The sequence below is a fragment of the Parasteatoda tepidariorum genome, chromosome 11 (assembly GCF_982258835.1).
Source record: "Parasteatoda tepidariorum strain Cologne lab strain chromosome 11, Ptep-v5.0, whole genome shotgun sequence".
In the NCBI taxonomy this organism is placed as follows: domain Eukaryota; kingdom Metazoa; phylum Arthropoda; class Arachnida; order Araneae; family Theridiidae; genus Parasteatoda; species Parasteatoda tepidariorum.
The window spans coordinates 17,109,059-17,125,287 of record NC_141765.1 but is presented as its reverse complement, the minus strand read 5'-3'; the positions used below and the strand labels follow the sequence as shown (position 1 = coordinate 17,125,287).

The 16,229-nt window shown below is 30.3% G+C and overlaps 1 protein-coding gene across 1 annotated transcript in view; it reads left to right on the top strand.

The window, feature by feature from the left end:
• LOC107451012 (sarcalumenin) overlaps nucleotides 1-16,229 on the top strand; it is a 42,512-nt gene that overhangs the window by 13,381 nt on the left and 12,902 nt on the right. Inside the window, exons 2-4 of the mRNA XM_016066964.4 lie at nucleotides 4,306-5,141; nucleotides 6,556-6,721; nucleotides 10,506-10,769. Of these exons, the coding sequence (XP_015922450.2) occupies nucleotides 4,306-5,141; nucleotides 6,556-6,721; nucleotides 10,506-10,769 (1,266 nt within the window). The remainder of the gene's footprint in view (nucleotides 1-4,305; nucleotides 5,142-6,555; nucleotides 6,722-10,505; nucleotides 10,770-16,229) is intronic.

Below are 16,229 nucleotides of genomic sequence, written 5' to 3'. Positions count from 1 at the left end.
AATCCCTAATAATAAAGAAAAATTTAAAAAATATAAAAAGAAGCTGAAATCAAATACTCACTTCGAAATTTAAGTAAAGCTAAGCTGTAAAATGAAATACGATTTTCAATAAAATTTAGATCGTGTATTGCTAAATAAAGTAAATTATGCTAAAAAAAAATTCAATTGTTTAATCACTAGACAATTCTAACTAGAAGTAAACACGCAAAATTTCAATATGATCGTTGCATTAATTTCTGAGAAATCTTGTCCACCGAATTCGCAACTATCTTTTTTTCCTTTCAAGGGCTCTCTTTCGTAGAGTTTTATACCCCTGGGCTTAATTCTCCGAAAATGTATTCCTTGCATGCTGTACTGTTAGACGAAATACATACTGAGAAAACAGAATATTATTTTACAGAACAGAATTTTTGAGTATTTAAAACCCATGTAACCCCTCAAAATTTTTGCTGAGCATTTTTGGAACGTTAAAAATTTTAGCAAACACCTGAATTAGTATAGTGCTTTTCGGAATACCACCCACTTAGCAAATCAAAAAACTTTTTATACCTTTTTCTAAAAAAGAAAAATAATAAAAAGAAATAATTAATAATAGAACATTTTATAAACCATTTTAATTTAAGATTTTTAAGATTTTTGTTTTTAGACTCCTCGAAAACTATACCTTTAAGTTATCGAAAAATTTACCTAATGACCAATGTTTGGTAATGTTTTTTATACTAGTTTTGATGAAAATAACTCATATGGGAAATTTTTAATTATTTAAATAAAAATAAATTCAACACATCGCTTTGCAGTTTAAATTAGTTATGTTATAAAAATGAGAAATAAGTTATATCATTTCTGAATATAATCAGTGTTATGTTAGGTCGCCCCATCGTCCTGTGTTTCTTAGTACGGAAAATACTGAATGGAACATATTTCAAATCAAAAACGAAAACGGGAAAGTTATATTTAAGTTTACAATAGGATAATCTAAGTTGATTCGATAACAAGCCTTTGAATTATTAAACAAAAGAAAAATCACATATGTTAACGAAAAATATATTCAAAACATCTTTAAAAAAAAGTTAAAAGGATAAAAAAAAAATGAACAGAAATTTAAATTATTTTTGGAATCTCGAATAATAAATTTCTGATTTTTTTTATTTTATTATTTTTTTTATTTTATTATTTTTTTTTAAGTTGCATGCTTAATCAAGTCAAAGAATATCAGCTTTTTGCACAAAATTTAGAGAAATCGCAAAGGCAAAAAAAAAAAAAAAATCAAGGCACTGTTTCGCGTTAAAATTAAGTAGATATTATAATTTTTTTACCTTCGTTATAAGTTTTTTTCGGAGCAGTGATGGCTCAGGGGATAGAGCGTTCGCCTTCCAATGAGGTGAACCGGGTTCGAATCTCAACATTGGCTGGTCGATACGAATTCAGAATCCGGTACTGATGTAAAATATCCTCAGTGGTCGACGAATCATGGGTTAGAGTCCCCTTGCCATCAGGCTAACCATGGAAGGTTTCTCTCGCCATGTGACTCAAACTTGGGTTAGTTCCATCAAAAAGTCCTTCACGAAGGCAAATTTCTCCCAATACTTGACCCAGGACTTCCCTTGTCTTCGGGATTGGGTACAAAATTGCAAGGCTACGGAGTTGAACATTAGTAGTCGTAAATCCAAAAAAAAAAATTGGGGCGGTTATGCAACGACGGTTATAAAATTATAAAATAAAATAGCATAAAAACAAAAGCTTAATAACAAACGTTATATGGAAGGTTAGAAATGTAAATAATCCTTAGATTCCAAATCAAAATATCAATAAGTTGTAACAGCACACAACACTAATTGAATCTATAGTTTGTTAACGACCCTCTAGAAATCCCAAACAACCCTCATAAGTCTTCACTGCTATAAAAGGGAGGAGCAAAAATGCCGGCGTTGGGAACTTAAGATATACTTAGATACATTTATAACTAAATAATATATTTTTTCCATTCTTATTGAAGAAGAAAAAAATTTATCGCTTATTACAAATTAAATATGAAATAGATAGATAGAGTATCCTAAATTAAACTGGAGGTTTTTTAAAAAAATTATAACGGCAAAACGCTTAAGGTAAAAAAAAAAATCTTGCAACAAACTTGTGTGCCAGAGAACAGGTTTTTTTCCCCAGAGTTCCTGGTTTTATTCAAGAATTTTTTGACAAATATCGTTCTGAATAGGAAACCTGTAATTCAAAGAAACATAATTAAAAATCACGTCACAACATGTTACTTTAAGGCATGTGATAGTGGCTGAAAATCGATACTTCGAAAATTTTGGAGTTTTCATTAATAAAAAAAATTTCGAAAAATTGTGGCGTAATTTTTTTTTATTTCCTTCTGATTAACACGTTTTATATCTGTAGTACACGTACTATTTTGAACTAAAATCAGGAATCGGACTTCGGAAGGAAAGTTTCATGACCTTTAACCTTAATTGCTTTCGTGCTATAAATTTTTGAAAATCGTCAATTTAATTTAGGAGACCTTACATAAAATTTGTGAAATTAGAACTACTTCTGGTTTCATACGAATAATAGGCTGGGGAGTACTAAAAACATTGCATCGATTTTTGCGTTATTATTTATTTATTCTTGGTATGAACATTTTATAAATCAATTACATAAACTACTTAATTTATTTCACAAAATCTACTCATTTCTCGACGTTTTTTCCTTTTTTCTTCAAAAATGATTCACAAACTTTGTTGAATAGAAAAGTAATTTGTTAATTGAACTTTGGAATTATAAAAACATCAGAAAACTGTTTATGAAACATATTTTACTAAGAAAAAAAATTGAAGGATTATAAAGAATATATTTATGTTTAAAGGTGCCTATAACATGTTTTCAAATCTGACTATTTGAGTACTTCAAAATGTTATTTAACACGTTCCCCACATCGGATCTAAGTTAAGGTATTTAAATTTCTTTGATCAATTTACTCTGAGAAAGTTGGATAAAAATTACTTAATTAACTAAAACATCTTCATTCCTTTATTTTTGGAAAATTAATTATTTTTTCAACCAACACAGCTATGTTTAAAGTTCTGGGTGGTCCAGCTCAAACTTAGATTTGAAAACTCAAAGACAACTAAAAGGGGATAGAAATGAACAGTTTTGCTTCGTTTTGCTTAGGAAGCCAGAATATTTATTCCTAGCGAATTTCAAAATAAATTTAAAAATTTGTTAATATATGGCTCTGCTAAATTATTACTCTAAAATTGTTTTCCAAATAACAACAATTTGTAGCAACAGCGTAGAACAATATGAGTAAAATATTAGCAGACAATCGTGAAAATTGTTCAGTTGATATTAACTATCATGTAGTAGAAAACATTGTTCTACTGTCTTATCTGCTTATCTGCCAGAAGCATCATCTGCTGAACTTAGTAATTATTTTTTAAATATGGGCCAATAAAACTCTAGTTTTCTAATATTTGATATATATGTCCGTTTTAAAGTACAGTTTATTTCTTTAATCAAAATAGTGTATATTATTCAAAATTTAAAGGCCTAAATTGAATTTTAAGCGATCAAACAATATTTTTTTTCGCAACTAATTTCAGAAGAACACCCTTAAAGACAACAGAAAATTGAGAACCATTTAATTTTTTTTCATTAGGAAAAAGTAATTGTTTTTTTCCATAGATTACATACGAGGAAAGAAAATTATGAATTAAACTGTACTGGTTTAATCATTTTGTAACGAAAATTAGAACAAATATATTTATATGTAATTGATTTTGTTCTTAACAATGATTATAGTTTTATCATGCATTCAGATCTATCATGGTTTTTCCTCGAATTGATACTGTAGTTATTTTATTTTCATCTATGCTTTAAAAATCCTTTGAAGTACAAACTTCGTTTCAAAAATTCTGCTAGCTTGTCAAGTAAATATTTACATTACGTATGCAAAATGCAAATTTATCTCTTAATCAATATAAAATATTCTTATCCTATTTCTACATATTATGAAAAGAAACTTATGAAGATCAAACTTTAACATTCCATTTATATGTCGTATCGAAAATCTACTGACTGGAATATTTTTTTCGCATTTTAATGTTTCAGAGGGGGCAGCCGAGATGAATCAGGGATAGTTCATGAATAATGTCACACATTTTCTAATATTTTGACCACCTCTTTCCCTTTGTCAAAAATGTGGCATATTTCCCCATACCTGTAACTACCTCGAAAACTTCTTTATAGCTGTATTTTTAGATTAAGAGTACGATGAATGTACTGATTTCAGATTTTCTACTAATTTAGCGGAGTCCGATGACCCTTCCAAAGATACCAAGTCATCATCTGCTTCCGAATGCCGTGTTCACATAGAAAAAGCATTAGAACAATATTGGGACCAACCAGAACCATCTGATCCAAATAATCCTCACATAGACCAAAATAATAACATACAACAACAAAAAAACGACGATGATGCTCCTGAAATACAAGAACAAAACGAAAACAGCGATGAGGATGAGGAGGATGAAGACGTACCTGACAATGATGATGAAGAAGAGGAACAAGATTCTTTGGAAACAGAAACTCAAAACAATAGCAGTAAAGATAGTTCATCAAATGAAGAAACAAATAATGTAGAAGAGGAAGATGAAGAAGATGAGGAGGATGACGAAACAAGCGAAGTAGATGAGGATACAGAAGATGAAGAAAGTAATGAGAATGAGGTAGAAGAAAATAAAGCGGACGATGAACAAATTGATGAAAATGATGAGGAAGATGAGGAAGAGGAGGAAGAAGATGATCAGGAAGACGAAATCAGTGAAAAAGAAAGTGTTTCTAACTTAAGTGATTCAAAAAATGTAAGTAATAATATTGACAACATAGAGGAAGAGGACGACGATGATGATGATGATGAAGAAGACGAAAATGAACATGACCTCGAAAGAAAGGAAGAGACTCAAGAGGAAAACGAAAAAGTTGAAATCAGTGAAGAGTCAGAAACAAATGAAATAGTAGATAACACGGAAATCGAAGAGGAAGAAGAGGATGATGATGGTGATGACGATGAAGAGCCCGATGAGGAAGTTGAAGATTCCCAAAGTGATGAAATAAAAATTGAGATAAAAATAGAAAGTGATAAGGTAATATTAAAATTTAATATAATTACTTGAAAAACACAAACACGTTTAAAACAATGAAAGACTTGAGAAAGAAATATAATTAATTTTATTCATGTTTTTTGCCAAATCTTTCATTTTCGACTATTCATTATATTAATCTAATAAAAATAGCGACAGGGTGTTTATCATACCAATGCAATCCTAAACAATAACATGAGATAATGAATAAAATTAACGAATGGAATGTGACTATTTTCTTCAGCAACTTTTTGCAATTTTAATTCTGTAACTTTTTGCATAATTGAAAAAAAAAATTTTATTTTTTTGAAAATCATCGATTTTTTTTTAGGAAATTGAACTTTCTTTGAACAAACGTTAATAATCTTTTTAATCCAATAATATTTATCTCGATAATATTTCAGCACAAAACTTGGCATAACTATCTTATTAAAAGGACGATAACTATTCAGAGACAACTAAATAATAATCACTATTTTCTTAATAAGAAGCTTATTTAGAAAAGTTATACTTACTGAAATACGATTTTACACTTAAATTATCTTTAATTTCAAATGTTTCTATTTATTTATGAAACTACTGCTTAAAAATATTACATTAAATTGGAGTTGGAAACCATTTTTTTATTAAATATTGAATGAGATTAGTATCAAAATTTCTTAAGTAAGCTCAGGGCTTTACATAACTTTATAAATCTAACTTTTAAAATAATTACAATTTACCCAAGTTGTTGTTTCCTTTTCCTAGTGGATGGAGTCAAAATTAACAAGAAATATACATTTTATAGATTTTGAACAGTGGCGACCCAACAATTTTTATGAATTCCTACCATACCAAAAAAAACTTTTGCAGCAATGAGTTCAAAAATTCCACGCAGACAGCTGGTGTATATTGTTTACACCATAGATATCGAGCTATTTTAATTCTAAGGAATTATTTTCCAAGTATAATTCTGACAAGTATTCCATTGCAATAATGAGTTCTTATATTTTAGATAATATTTTAACACATTTTCTTAATAATAGCATCAACCCGTTATTTACTCGTAACAAAATACATATATTGATTGAGTAAATTTACCATATTACAAAAACATAGTCACATAAACTTCAGCACTGTAAAAAAAAGGCAATTAAACTGATAAAAATCTATAAAATGTATCTTTCGTATACTATATAGCATTAATTGAAGTTATTTTTACTCAAATGTTAATTGAAAAATTTGAAATAATATTTATGAAAGAAACAATTTAGTTATTTATAAAAAGTGAAAGATTGTAAATAAATCTTGCCATTATATAATTTTATGAAAACATTCTCTCCTACTTGTTTATTAAAAAAATAAAATATCATCGAATAAATTTTTCAAAACATTCGAAAGGGATATATTTGTTTTGTTTTCATTTTGCTTCTCCAAGGTTATAGGAGAGGCCGATCGTGCTTCAACTGGAATGGCATCGGAATTTCATGATGAAAAACCACCCCTTGAGCAACCCCAAGCCACGAAAACTGAAGAAAAAAATGTCAACGCATCACTTCTAAAAGATGACGAAGAATCCCAAGATTTTGATGCAGAAGACTCAGGTACGGTTCAAAATAAAGTTTATAGCACATTTATGTGTGTGTGTTTAGAGCTGAGTAGTTCATCTTGCTCCATTAGAATTGAAACGTTTTATAACACAAGCTTTATTAAGGTGGGAGCTCCTGTTATGACATATGGCAAACAATATGAATTAGCCATTCAAATAATCCACTTTATGACTAGTGTGAGATCTTCATTGTATGCTACTTGCTCATTTACCATCCCACAAGATTGAGAAATACAACTTTAGTTTCCAAGGGATGAAAGGGTTAACTTTGTGCTAGATATGAATAAAACTTAACAACCTGGAAAGGTTGCAAATAATGTCATATAAACAGGCATACCTGCAGCTTCGGTTCTATAATGAAGACTCTTCTTCAGTGTTAAAACACAGAATGAAGAAAACTACAAAGGCAAAAAGGGGTCGACCAATAGGGTTGGGGAGCAAGATCAAATTTGATAATCAAGCAAAAGGAGGAGGATCGATGTCAAGGTAGGGAGGGAATCAATAGCACTGCAAGATGAAGAAGTTTAAAGGATAATAGATTTCCAAATATTTGGAGAGAATGGGATACTAGAAAAGCAATTAACTAAATTATTAGAATAATTCTAAACAGGAAATGACTCTCAGAAATCTAGGTCAGTGACTGAACTACAATGTTGAATGATTTTAACAGAAGAATACTCCATGCCATGCCTAGAATTCTAGCTATGATTGTTATGCCTGCTTATATGGCATTATTTTGTGCTCTTTTCAAGTTGGTTAACTTTATTTACTATTTCAGTTGCCTGCTTTGGGATTATTTTTTATTTATTTCTTGAAATTCTGCTTTAATGCTTGTTTGTTTTATTTTAAATCGATGTACTTTGTTTCAATTTTTAATACTCTTTCATCCACAGAAAAATTGACTCAATATTGAACCACAATATCGGTACCTTGAACCACAATACCGTGCAAATTTGTCGCAACCTTAATAAGGTGTTAAGTTGTGCCTTGTTTCAGTTCAAGATGAACCATAGCATCATGTAATTAAAATTAGAGTTAATTGATTTGTGAGGATCAACTTAGCACCGAGTTAAAGTTGCAGCGAATTTGAACAATCTTATGGTTCAACATGATCCAAAATTTCTTACAATGTTTCTGTTGTAGCTTTCGTTTCTGTTGTTTCTGTTGTAATGGAGAACCATGATCCAAAATTTTTAACAATGTTTCGCTTATCGCTTTCGTAATTATGAACCATGGTCCAAAACTTCTAAAAAATTTTTATATCACTTTTATAATTGTGAATCTTGATCCAAAATTTCTGGCAACGCTTCTGTTGTCGCTTTCGTAATTGTAAACCATGGTCCAAAATTTCAAACACTGTTTCTGTTGTCGTTTTTCATTCATAATAAAATAGTTTTGTAAAATCTTATCTCATCTCATAATGACTACTTACGTCATCGCTAATGATATTTATATTGATATTCTCAAATGAAATTTATTTTAACATCATAATTTTTTTTTCTTGAATACTGCACTTTTTTCTTGCTACTTGCAATAACAATTTTGCAAATTATTTCATTTTTAATTAAAAGTGCTGTTTTAAACCCAAGTTTGGATAATGGAAAGAAATATTTGGTATTATTTCATGTATTTTACACAAAAATTTGATAATATAAGCAAAAGTGCAGTAAAACATCTAATTGTAGAACATAAAATGATGGATATCCCTGCTTTATGAAAGTTTTAGTAAGGACCTCTATAAGTAGAGAATTGAAAATCAGTTCTTGTGGATCAGTAAAATTATTTAAGTGAGAAATTAAAAAAAAAAATAATTAACGTTGTGTAAGTCTAAAGACATTAAAAAAAATTTTTTAAATTTTTTTCTTTTCTTTAAAAAAACAGTTAAAAAATTTTTCAAACTTTACTAAGACCATTACTGGAACTCTCACCTTACGTGAAACAAATAAAGGCTTCTGATTTTACAAATAATCAATTAAAACTTTCGTATTAAAAGCATTTCTCGTTTGATGAAAGCCGAGCTATTTAATTAAATATGACACGCTTCATTTGTTAAAGACTTAGAACAACTCGAAATTAATGCATTTTTAAAATCACTTATTCAACTTATACATTTCCTGCCATAATATTAAATTTCTCTATCTGTATTTTCAATTTCTTTTAAAATAAATTCCTTGGTTCAAAAACTATAACGAACGATTACAAAATAAAAAATAAATTAATTTAATTTGGCGTTATTTTAAAGACTTAAAATTTAAAATAGATTGCAATACTGTGTGAATGTAACATAAAACTTTTTGAAATACTTACTATTTATTCATGGGAGGTGAAAATAGGGATTGAAAACATTACAACCAGTTTGATTGTCCTACGAAACTTGAAGACGATTCTAATAATTATCCTTCAATTCCTCTGATGCCTCAAACAATCAAATATGTTTGATGTTTTAGTCATACTTTCCTCAATAGTGATTCGTTATATTTTATTAGCGCATTCGATTTTCCTCTCTTAAATATTAGTTTATGATCCCTACTATGAATACCGCCGGCCAGGTGGCAGATCCGTTAGCGAGCCTGACTTCGAAGCCAATGGCCGGGGTTCGAACCCCGCTCACGGCATGGATGTTTCTCTCTGTGTGTTGTCCTCTGTTGTGTGTTATGTGTGATTGTGGTTCACTCTATGAACGTGTATCTGTGGTAGTGTGGCGAGGATAATGTTGCTTGCCTCCGTGACTTTGGTCACAAGATGCTCACCAGGGAACCAAAATGAGCAACACTTCCGGCACCTTCCATAGTGAGGAATGAAAAGTTCAAAGCCAGCCGTTAAAAAAAATATGAATACCTGTTATATTTCAATTTTTGAAAAGACTAATAACGGTATTAAGGGAATTCAATATGGAACACTGAGTATCAAAATTTTGGGAAATTAAGCTCTTTTTTTTTAATTAAAAATCCCTTTCCATCACAATTTTTGTAAACATTTCAAATTAATTTATTTTCAAGAACTCCAATTGAGAAAAAGTTTGCTCAATGTTTAACCATTTGGATGATATCTTGAACCATAATACGGCTTAAATTTGATACTACCTTACAATTTCCTAAGGTGCTCAATAGAATCATTTTTCCGTTCTAGTTTAGCCATAGTATCGTATAATTAATTATGCGAAATATATACATAAATATGATAATATGAAATGAAAAAAACAAAGAAATTAATGGAACTCAAAAAATTTGTCCGTCGTCAAGAGTTTAATAAACCATTTGTCGCCGCATATTATTGGGCTGTTTGGCATAAATCTAACTTCAATGACGCGAAAATTATTTTTATTCCTGACATATCTGCTCATTTTGATGCTCTTGAGTCTTATTTCTTTCATATGAGTGTCCATTCCCTTGTAAATGGCATCAGATCCGTCTGTTGGCGACTCTGTCTTCTCTAATTGGCGTGCGAAATGGACTATATAGATGGCATTTAGCAGAATTATTTATCAATGACAGCACATGATCTGTTTACAGCATTAGCTGTTTGCAGCATGATTTTGAAACTGATTAATAAATTTTAAGTTTGGAAGTCGTTGTAACTCAAAACTGAATTAAACACATAGAATGAGCTCTGCGTTCGAGTCGATTTTTATTATGAAGTTTTTATTCTCCTGTATACGATAAAATTTTTCAACTCAGCGCCATTATCAGGTTAAAGCAAATTGAACAATATTTTGACAAAATTTGTAACCGAGTATGATTTTCATTTATTAGCTATTTCTTTATTATTTTTGTTTCTAGAACTTGAAATAAACGATGAAAACGACGACACGATCGAGAATATTTACGAGGAAGAGGATGAATCAACCTCTGGGATCACATACAGGAGTAGAGACCACATTGATGTGATATTGGGTTTTGATGAGATTGCAACCGAATACGATAATGAAGAAGAAAAGCTCGCCCAAAGTATCTTCAAGGAAATCAAAAAGATATACCTCTCACAAATCAAACCAATAGAAATGCTGTACAAGTACGCAGACAGTACAACGAGGGTTCTTGGAGGTGAGGTACTGCTATTTGTTTTTGATTGTCTTATAATCTTTATTACATTGTACAACGTGTAAAATGTCCTTTAGGTAAAAAGAAACACATGTGTCCGTGTTTCTTGTATGTTTTTGACTGGAATTAACAAATTTATAATAATTTCTTTTTTCTATCACTTTCTATTTTTCCCAAAAATTCACATTTCAGCTTGGCACGCAGTATTTCAGTATTGCGCACACTATAGCAACTTACATAAAACGGAAAATTACTCTCATTAAAAGTGAAATCGTCAAACGGGGCGATCATTTAAGATTGCAACTTTGGTGACAAAAGCCTTAGCTACCTTACCGAAATTTTGAATCTTGAGATGCATTAAGAAGCGGAATATCGGAAAATTCATTCTAACATCATTGACTTTTCGTAGTATTACGTGATGAACAATTTTGGTTTTGGTAAATGAATCAAGCACATTTTATTGATACAGAGTCACACTATTTAATCTAAAGGACAGAAAAAAACGTTCAAATATGTTGTAAATTGAAATTCTTTTCATCTATCTAATTAAAATTCAAACCTACACTCTGCTTCTTTTATCGCTTAAGAAATTTATAATAATAACAGCAAATAATGTGTACAGTAATTAAAATTTTCTTTAAACTTTACTATGGATTTGTTTTAAATTTTGATCTTTGGAATAGAAAATTAACTGGCTAGCATATAAAAATTGTCAGACAATATTGTTCAGAAAATTATAAATGATAATTATAATGTATTTTTTGGTTTAAATGTATTTGTGGTCAAAGAGTTTTATAAGCGTACCAAAGCTCTGTCATCCTAAACTGAGAAAGCAATAAAAATTCCGTTAGAGATAAGATTATTATTTCTCTTATTTGGCAGAAGTACTGGAAATGGGGAGATTAGTTGTCATTAATTAATTAATTTATATATATATATATATAACCCCTTAACCCCCAAACCCCTTAATAACCCCTTAACCCCCCAAAATATAGGATTTAGCGCAATCTGGGAAATATGGTCCCAATAGTTTGGTCAGGAGAGGGGTCGAAAGCTTAGACCCCTTATCGTTGATTTTGCTTTTTACGAATTTCACCACACCTCGAGAATTTTTTTTAGTGAAATAAAACATTTTTGCAAGCAATTATAAAATTCGTTTCCCCATAGATAATTCCATTAAAAAGTAATTTTAAATTATTATTTCTTTTTCTTTTTTATTAATGGTCGAAAAAATTTTGAATTGTAAAGGTAAAAACTCGTACATCATTTTAAGTAATGTAATTTTTTATGGCAAAATACAAAATTTGAACAAAATTAGTCTTATAGTTCCCGAGAAATCGAAATTTAAGAATCTGACTAACTTTAAGTTCAATTTCTCGGGAACTATTCGACAGATTTTGTTTAAATTTTGTATTTAGTCATTAAAAATTACATTATTTAAAATGATGTAAAAATTTGCATACGTTACAATTCAAAATTTTTTCGGTCATTAGTAAATAAAATATCATTATTAAATAAAATAATAAATAATTACTAAAAGTTATTATTTGCTTGGACATTATTATTAATAAAGTTATTATTTGCTTTTTTATAATTGCGTGCAAAATGTTTTAATTTACTTAAAAAGTTCTCGAGATCTACACAAAAAGAGAAATTACCATTAAGAGGTTCTGACTTTTGTCCGCTCGCCTTACCATAGTTTGAAGGTAAGGAATCCAAATCCGTTGAAAAAAAATCAAGTTTATTCGGAGAAAGTACGTGTTTGTCTCTGATTTCGTTACTTAAACCATCGCCTGCCCTAAGCATATTTGAGGTCCACCCCCTTAAAAAATTAAGATTGAGTACTAATGTGTATAAATCCGATCATTAGATCAAAAGTTATTCAAGGTGTTTCGTCTATTTTTTTTAGCATAGTTATACACTTACTTCCTTTATGAGTAATAATTACTTGAAAAAATCTTCTATGTAGTATAATATAAAATCTTTTCTTGAGTGATTTCTAATTTAGATTGATCTTCAAATGTCAAAATGTTATACAGGGCATACCTTTCTTTAGTAAATTTTTTCAAATTATAAGTAAATATATTTTATAATTTGCACGAAACCGCACATATAACCCTTGCAATTGATTACCAGTAATCGACAGTAAAATGATATCTTTAACTCAAACAGCTATTATTTTTAAAAACATTGCTTTAAAAGGGTTGTTTTTATGAATATTTAAGTTTAGAAATTCTAAGAAAAAGTAGAAACACTTTTAGTAGTCTATATACTTCATATCTTTTTAATTTTGATGAAAATGATTTAAAAAAATTTTTTTTTAATAATTGTTGCATTAAAAATTAGATTAAATCACTAAACCTATTTTTTTTTTTCATTTTTATCAATAAAATCAATAGAGGCAATTTATTTTACGCTATTTTTTGCCTTCCCTGGTTTCGCATGGATTATTTTTTCGTTTCCTTAAAATGAACAAGGTGAACTATTTTTCACAAATCACAAACAAAAATTGCAAAATTATATGAAATATTAAATTTTGAATAAGGGCATGAAGCTACAGTAATTAAATAATAATTTAGAGCATTGTTTCTCAACGGGGGCGGTAGGAGTATGCTGAGAGGCAGTGAACTTGTTTTGGGCAGTAGGGGGCGGTGGATATGTTTTGGGCGTTAGGGGGGAGCTGAGCCTGTTTTGTCATTCGAGCCTGTTTTGTCATTCAAATTTAATTTTTAAGATCCCAAATAAAATTATTAAATTACTATTGATTTAATTTATAAAATTAATCTAAAATTAATGATAAAAGGAAGATTAGAACAATATATGAAATTAAGATTATCTGATTCACCATTTGTACCAGCAATAAAACGAACTTATGTGATTTATATTCTTGAATTCAGACCAGCGCAACGCATGAAGCAGTAGTTTTTGCCTTTGACTCATACGAGCCATTTGGCAAAAATTGAAATGCATGTGCTTTCAGTATGAATGTTTGATTTGTCCCATATTTCGTATGAAGGTTTTTACTAGCTTCCTTTTAGCCTTCCTCCCAGTTTCGATTCAATTTCACTTTTATTTGGCTAGGTACGTGTGCGAATAAGTTCTTTATCGTAAGTTATTTATTAATTTGGAAAAACAGTTTATTTTCTTTTGCCGTTTGTAGTTTGCTGCCTCCAACTGACAAAAAGAATTGTCGTCAATACAGTGTCACGTGCTTGAAGTTTGGATTTGTTCAATCACCGTTAAGCTCTCAACTACCCATGTGCTTACTTTGATAGAAAGTTTTATCTAATGAAGCAATGAAACCTTCCTGTTTTCAGCAGAATTTGAAAAAAATTCATCCGCCCAAACTAAATAAAGATATGTCATTTTTCACGAGCATCCAACACTAGTTTCTGATGGCACCTTCGTTCTCAGGCTTACTAGCAACCTCATCCCAAAAATGCGACGATAGTTTGATAGCCTCTTATAATACATCAAAATTAATTGCTAAATCTGGTAATCTTTCATACCATCGGCGAAGAGTTGATACTGCCGGCTGTCAGGGAAGTTTCAGAAACAGTTTTACACTATCCAGCTGCATCCAATGTAATCAACAATATCCCGTTAAGCAATGATTAAGTGCAGCGACGAAATGATGAGATGGTTGAAGACATTGAAGTTTCATTATGCAAACTTTTGATATCCAACGTATTTTCCCCTCAAGTTTATGAGTCAACCTTGCCAAGTAATGAAGTTTTACTACTGGTGTACATCTGGTTTGTTAAAGAAAGAAAAATTATTCAAGGCATGCTTTTCGCAAGAAGCTTGATTGTAGAAAGCAAATGTGAATCTATTTTTAATACTACCAAAGATTATTTTAAACAGAAAAACATTCCTCTTGCGAATATTATCTCTGTTGCCACTGATGAAACTCCTGCAATGGTGGGTCGACATCGTGGGTTTATCGCCCTTTTGAAGAAGGAGGTACCAGATATTTTAGCTGTTCGCTGCGTGATTCTCAGACAGTATTCCAATCCCAGCTGTCGTTTGCATCAGTCATTGCAATATGCCGAGCTCGGCTGTGAAAAAAATTCGCAGTAATGCTCTCAACGATCGATTATTCGTAAGCTGTGTAAAAAAATACAAACAATGAATTCAATCGCTTGCTACTACACACTGAGATTCGCTGGCTTTCTTAAGGCGCCTGTCTCAATAGGTTTTAGAATCTTGTTGACTTTGTACTTCAGTTCCTCAAAGACAGAAATATAGTTCTGAAGGACAGATTGCTAGAGTGTAATATAGAAGTTGTATACATGATCGGTTTATTTTCAAAATTTAATGGTGTTAATTTACAACTTTAAGGTCACAAGCCTCAATTTGATCACTACAAAATAAGTTATTTCTGACTTTTTTAAAAAATCATTTTGTAGAAACAAAATTTTGGTCGGAATGGGTTTAACCAATTTCCAATCTTATCGGATCTTAAAAAGAATAGTGAAATTCCCTCTGATGATACACAAGATTATTGCTAACACCATGAGTCTTTATACATGGACTTTTCTGACCGTTATAAAGATGTTTTGTCCCTGAAAGTCCCTCAATGGGTTATGAATTTTTCTCTGAATATTGAAACAGCAGAGATTCAGGAGGAATCAGTCGAACTTTCAAAGTGCGAAACATTGAAATAGTGATTATCTCACAGAATTTTGGCTTCAAGGTAACACCACTTGTCTGGACTATGGACTGCCGTCAAAAAAGTTTAAATTGTCTTCCTCCTACCTTGTCGAACAAAGATGTAGTGCTGTGACGGATAAAAAAAAAACACAAAAAAAAATACCCGAGGGAGCTTGCGTCTTCACCTCACTAAAAATATTGAACCGAATGTTATGAAACTGGCTCTGAACCATCAAGCACAATCATTCCACTAACATAGTTACTTGATTGTTTCATTGATAATAATTTTTAGAGTAAAAAAAATTTTTTTGGGTGTTTTTTTCATTATCTAATTAAGAATAAATTACTCTTTTTAACTACAGGTTTCTTTGTTGCTTTTTTTTTTCAATACTGTATTTATTTTGATTATAACAAATAGACAGCGAGTCGAAAAATATCGGGAGAAAAATATCGAGTTAACGTGCACATTAGTTTTTTTTAAATTTAACTCCAAGCAAATTTAACTCCTAAAAAAATTGCTTAAAAATGTTGCCTCTTATAATTCAGCACCCCCACCACTCCCTTGCTCAAAATAACTGGATTTTCACAAAGGGGGCCGTTGAAATTTTTTTTTTGCTCCTTAGGAGGGTGGCAACGTTAAAAAGGTTGAGAATCTATGATTTAGAGGCTCAACGTTGAAAAAAGATTTTCCAGCTTGTAAAATCATGAAAAATCAATAATAATTAAATTACATTTATTATTCCTATTTTTAAGATAGCTCAATAACGAAATAAAAGGAGTTATTGTCTTATAAACAATTAAAAACAGCAT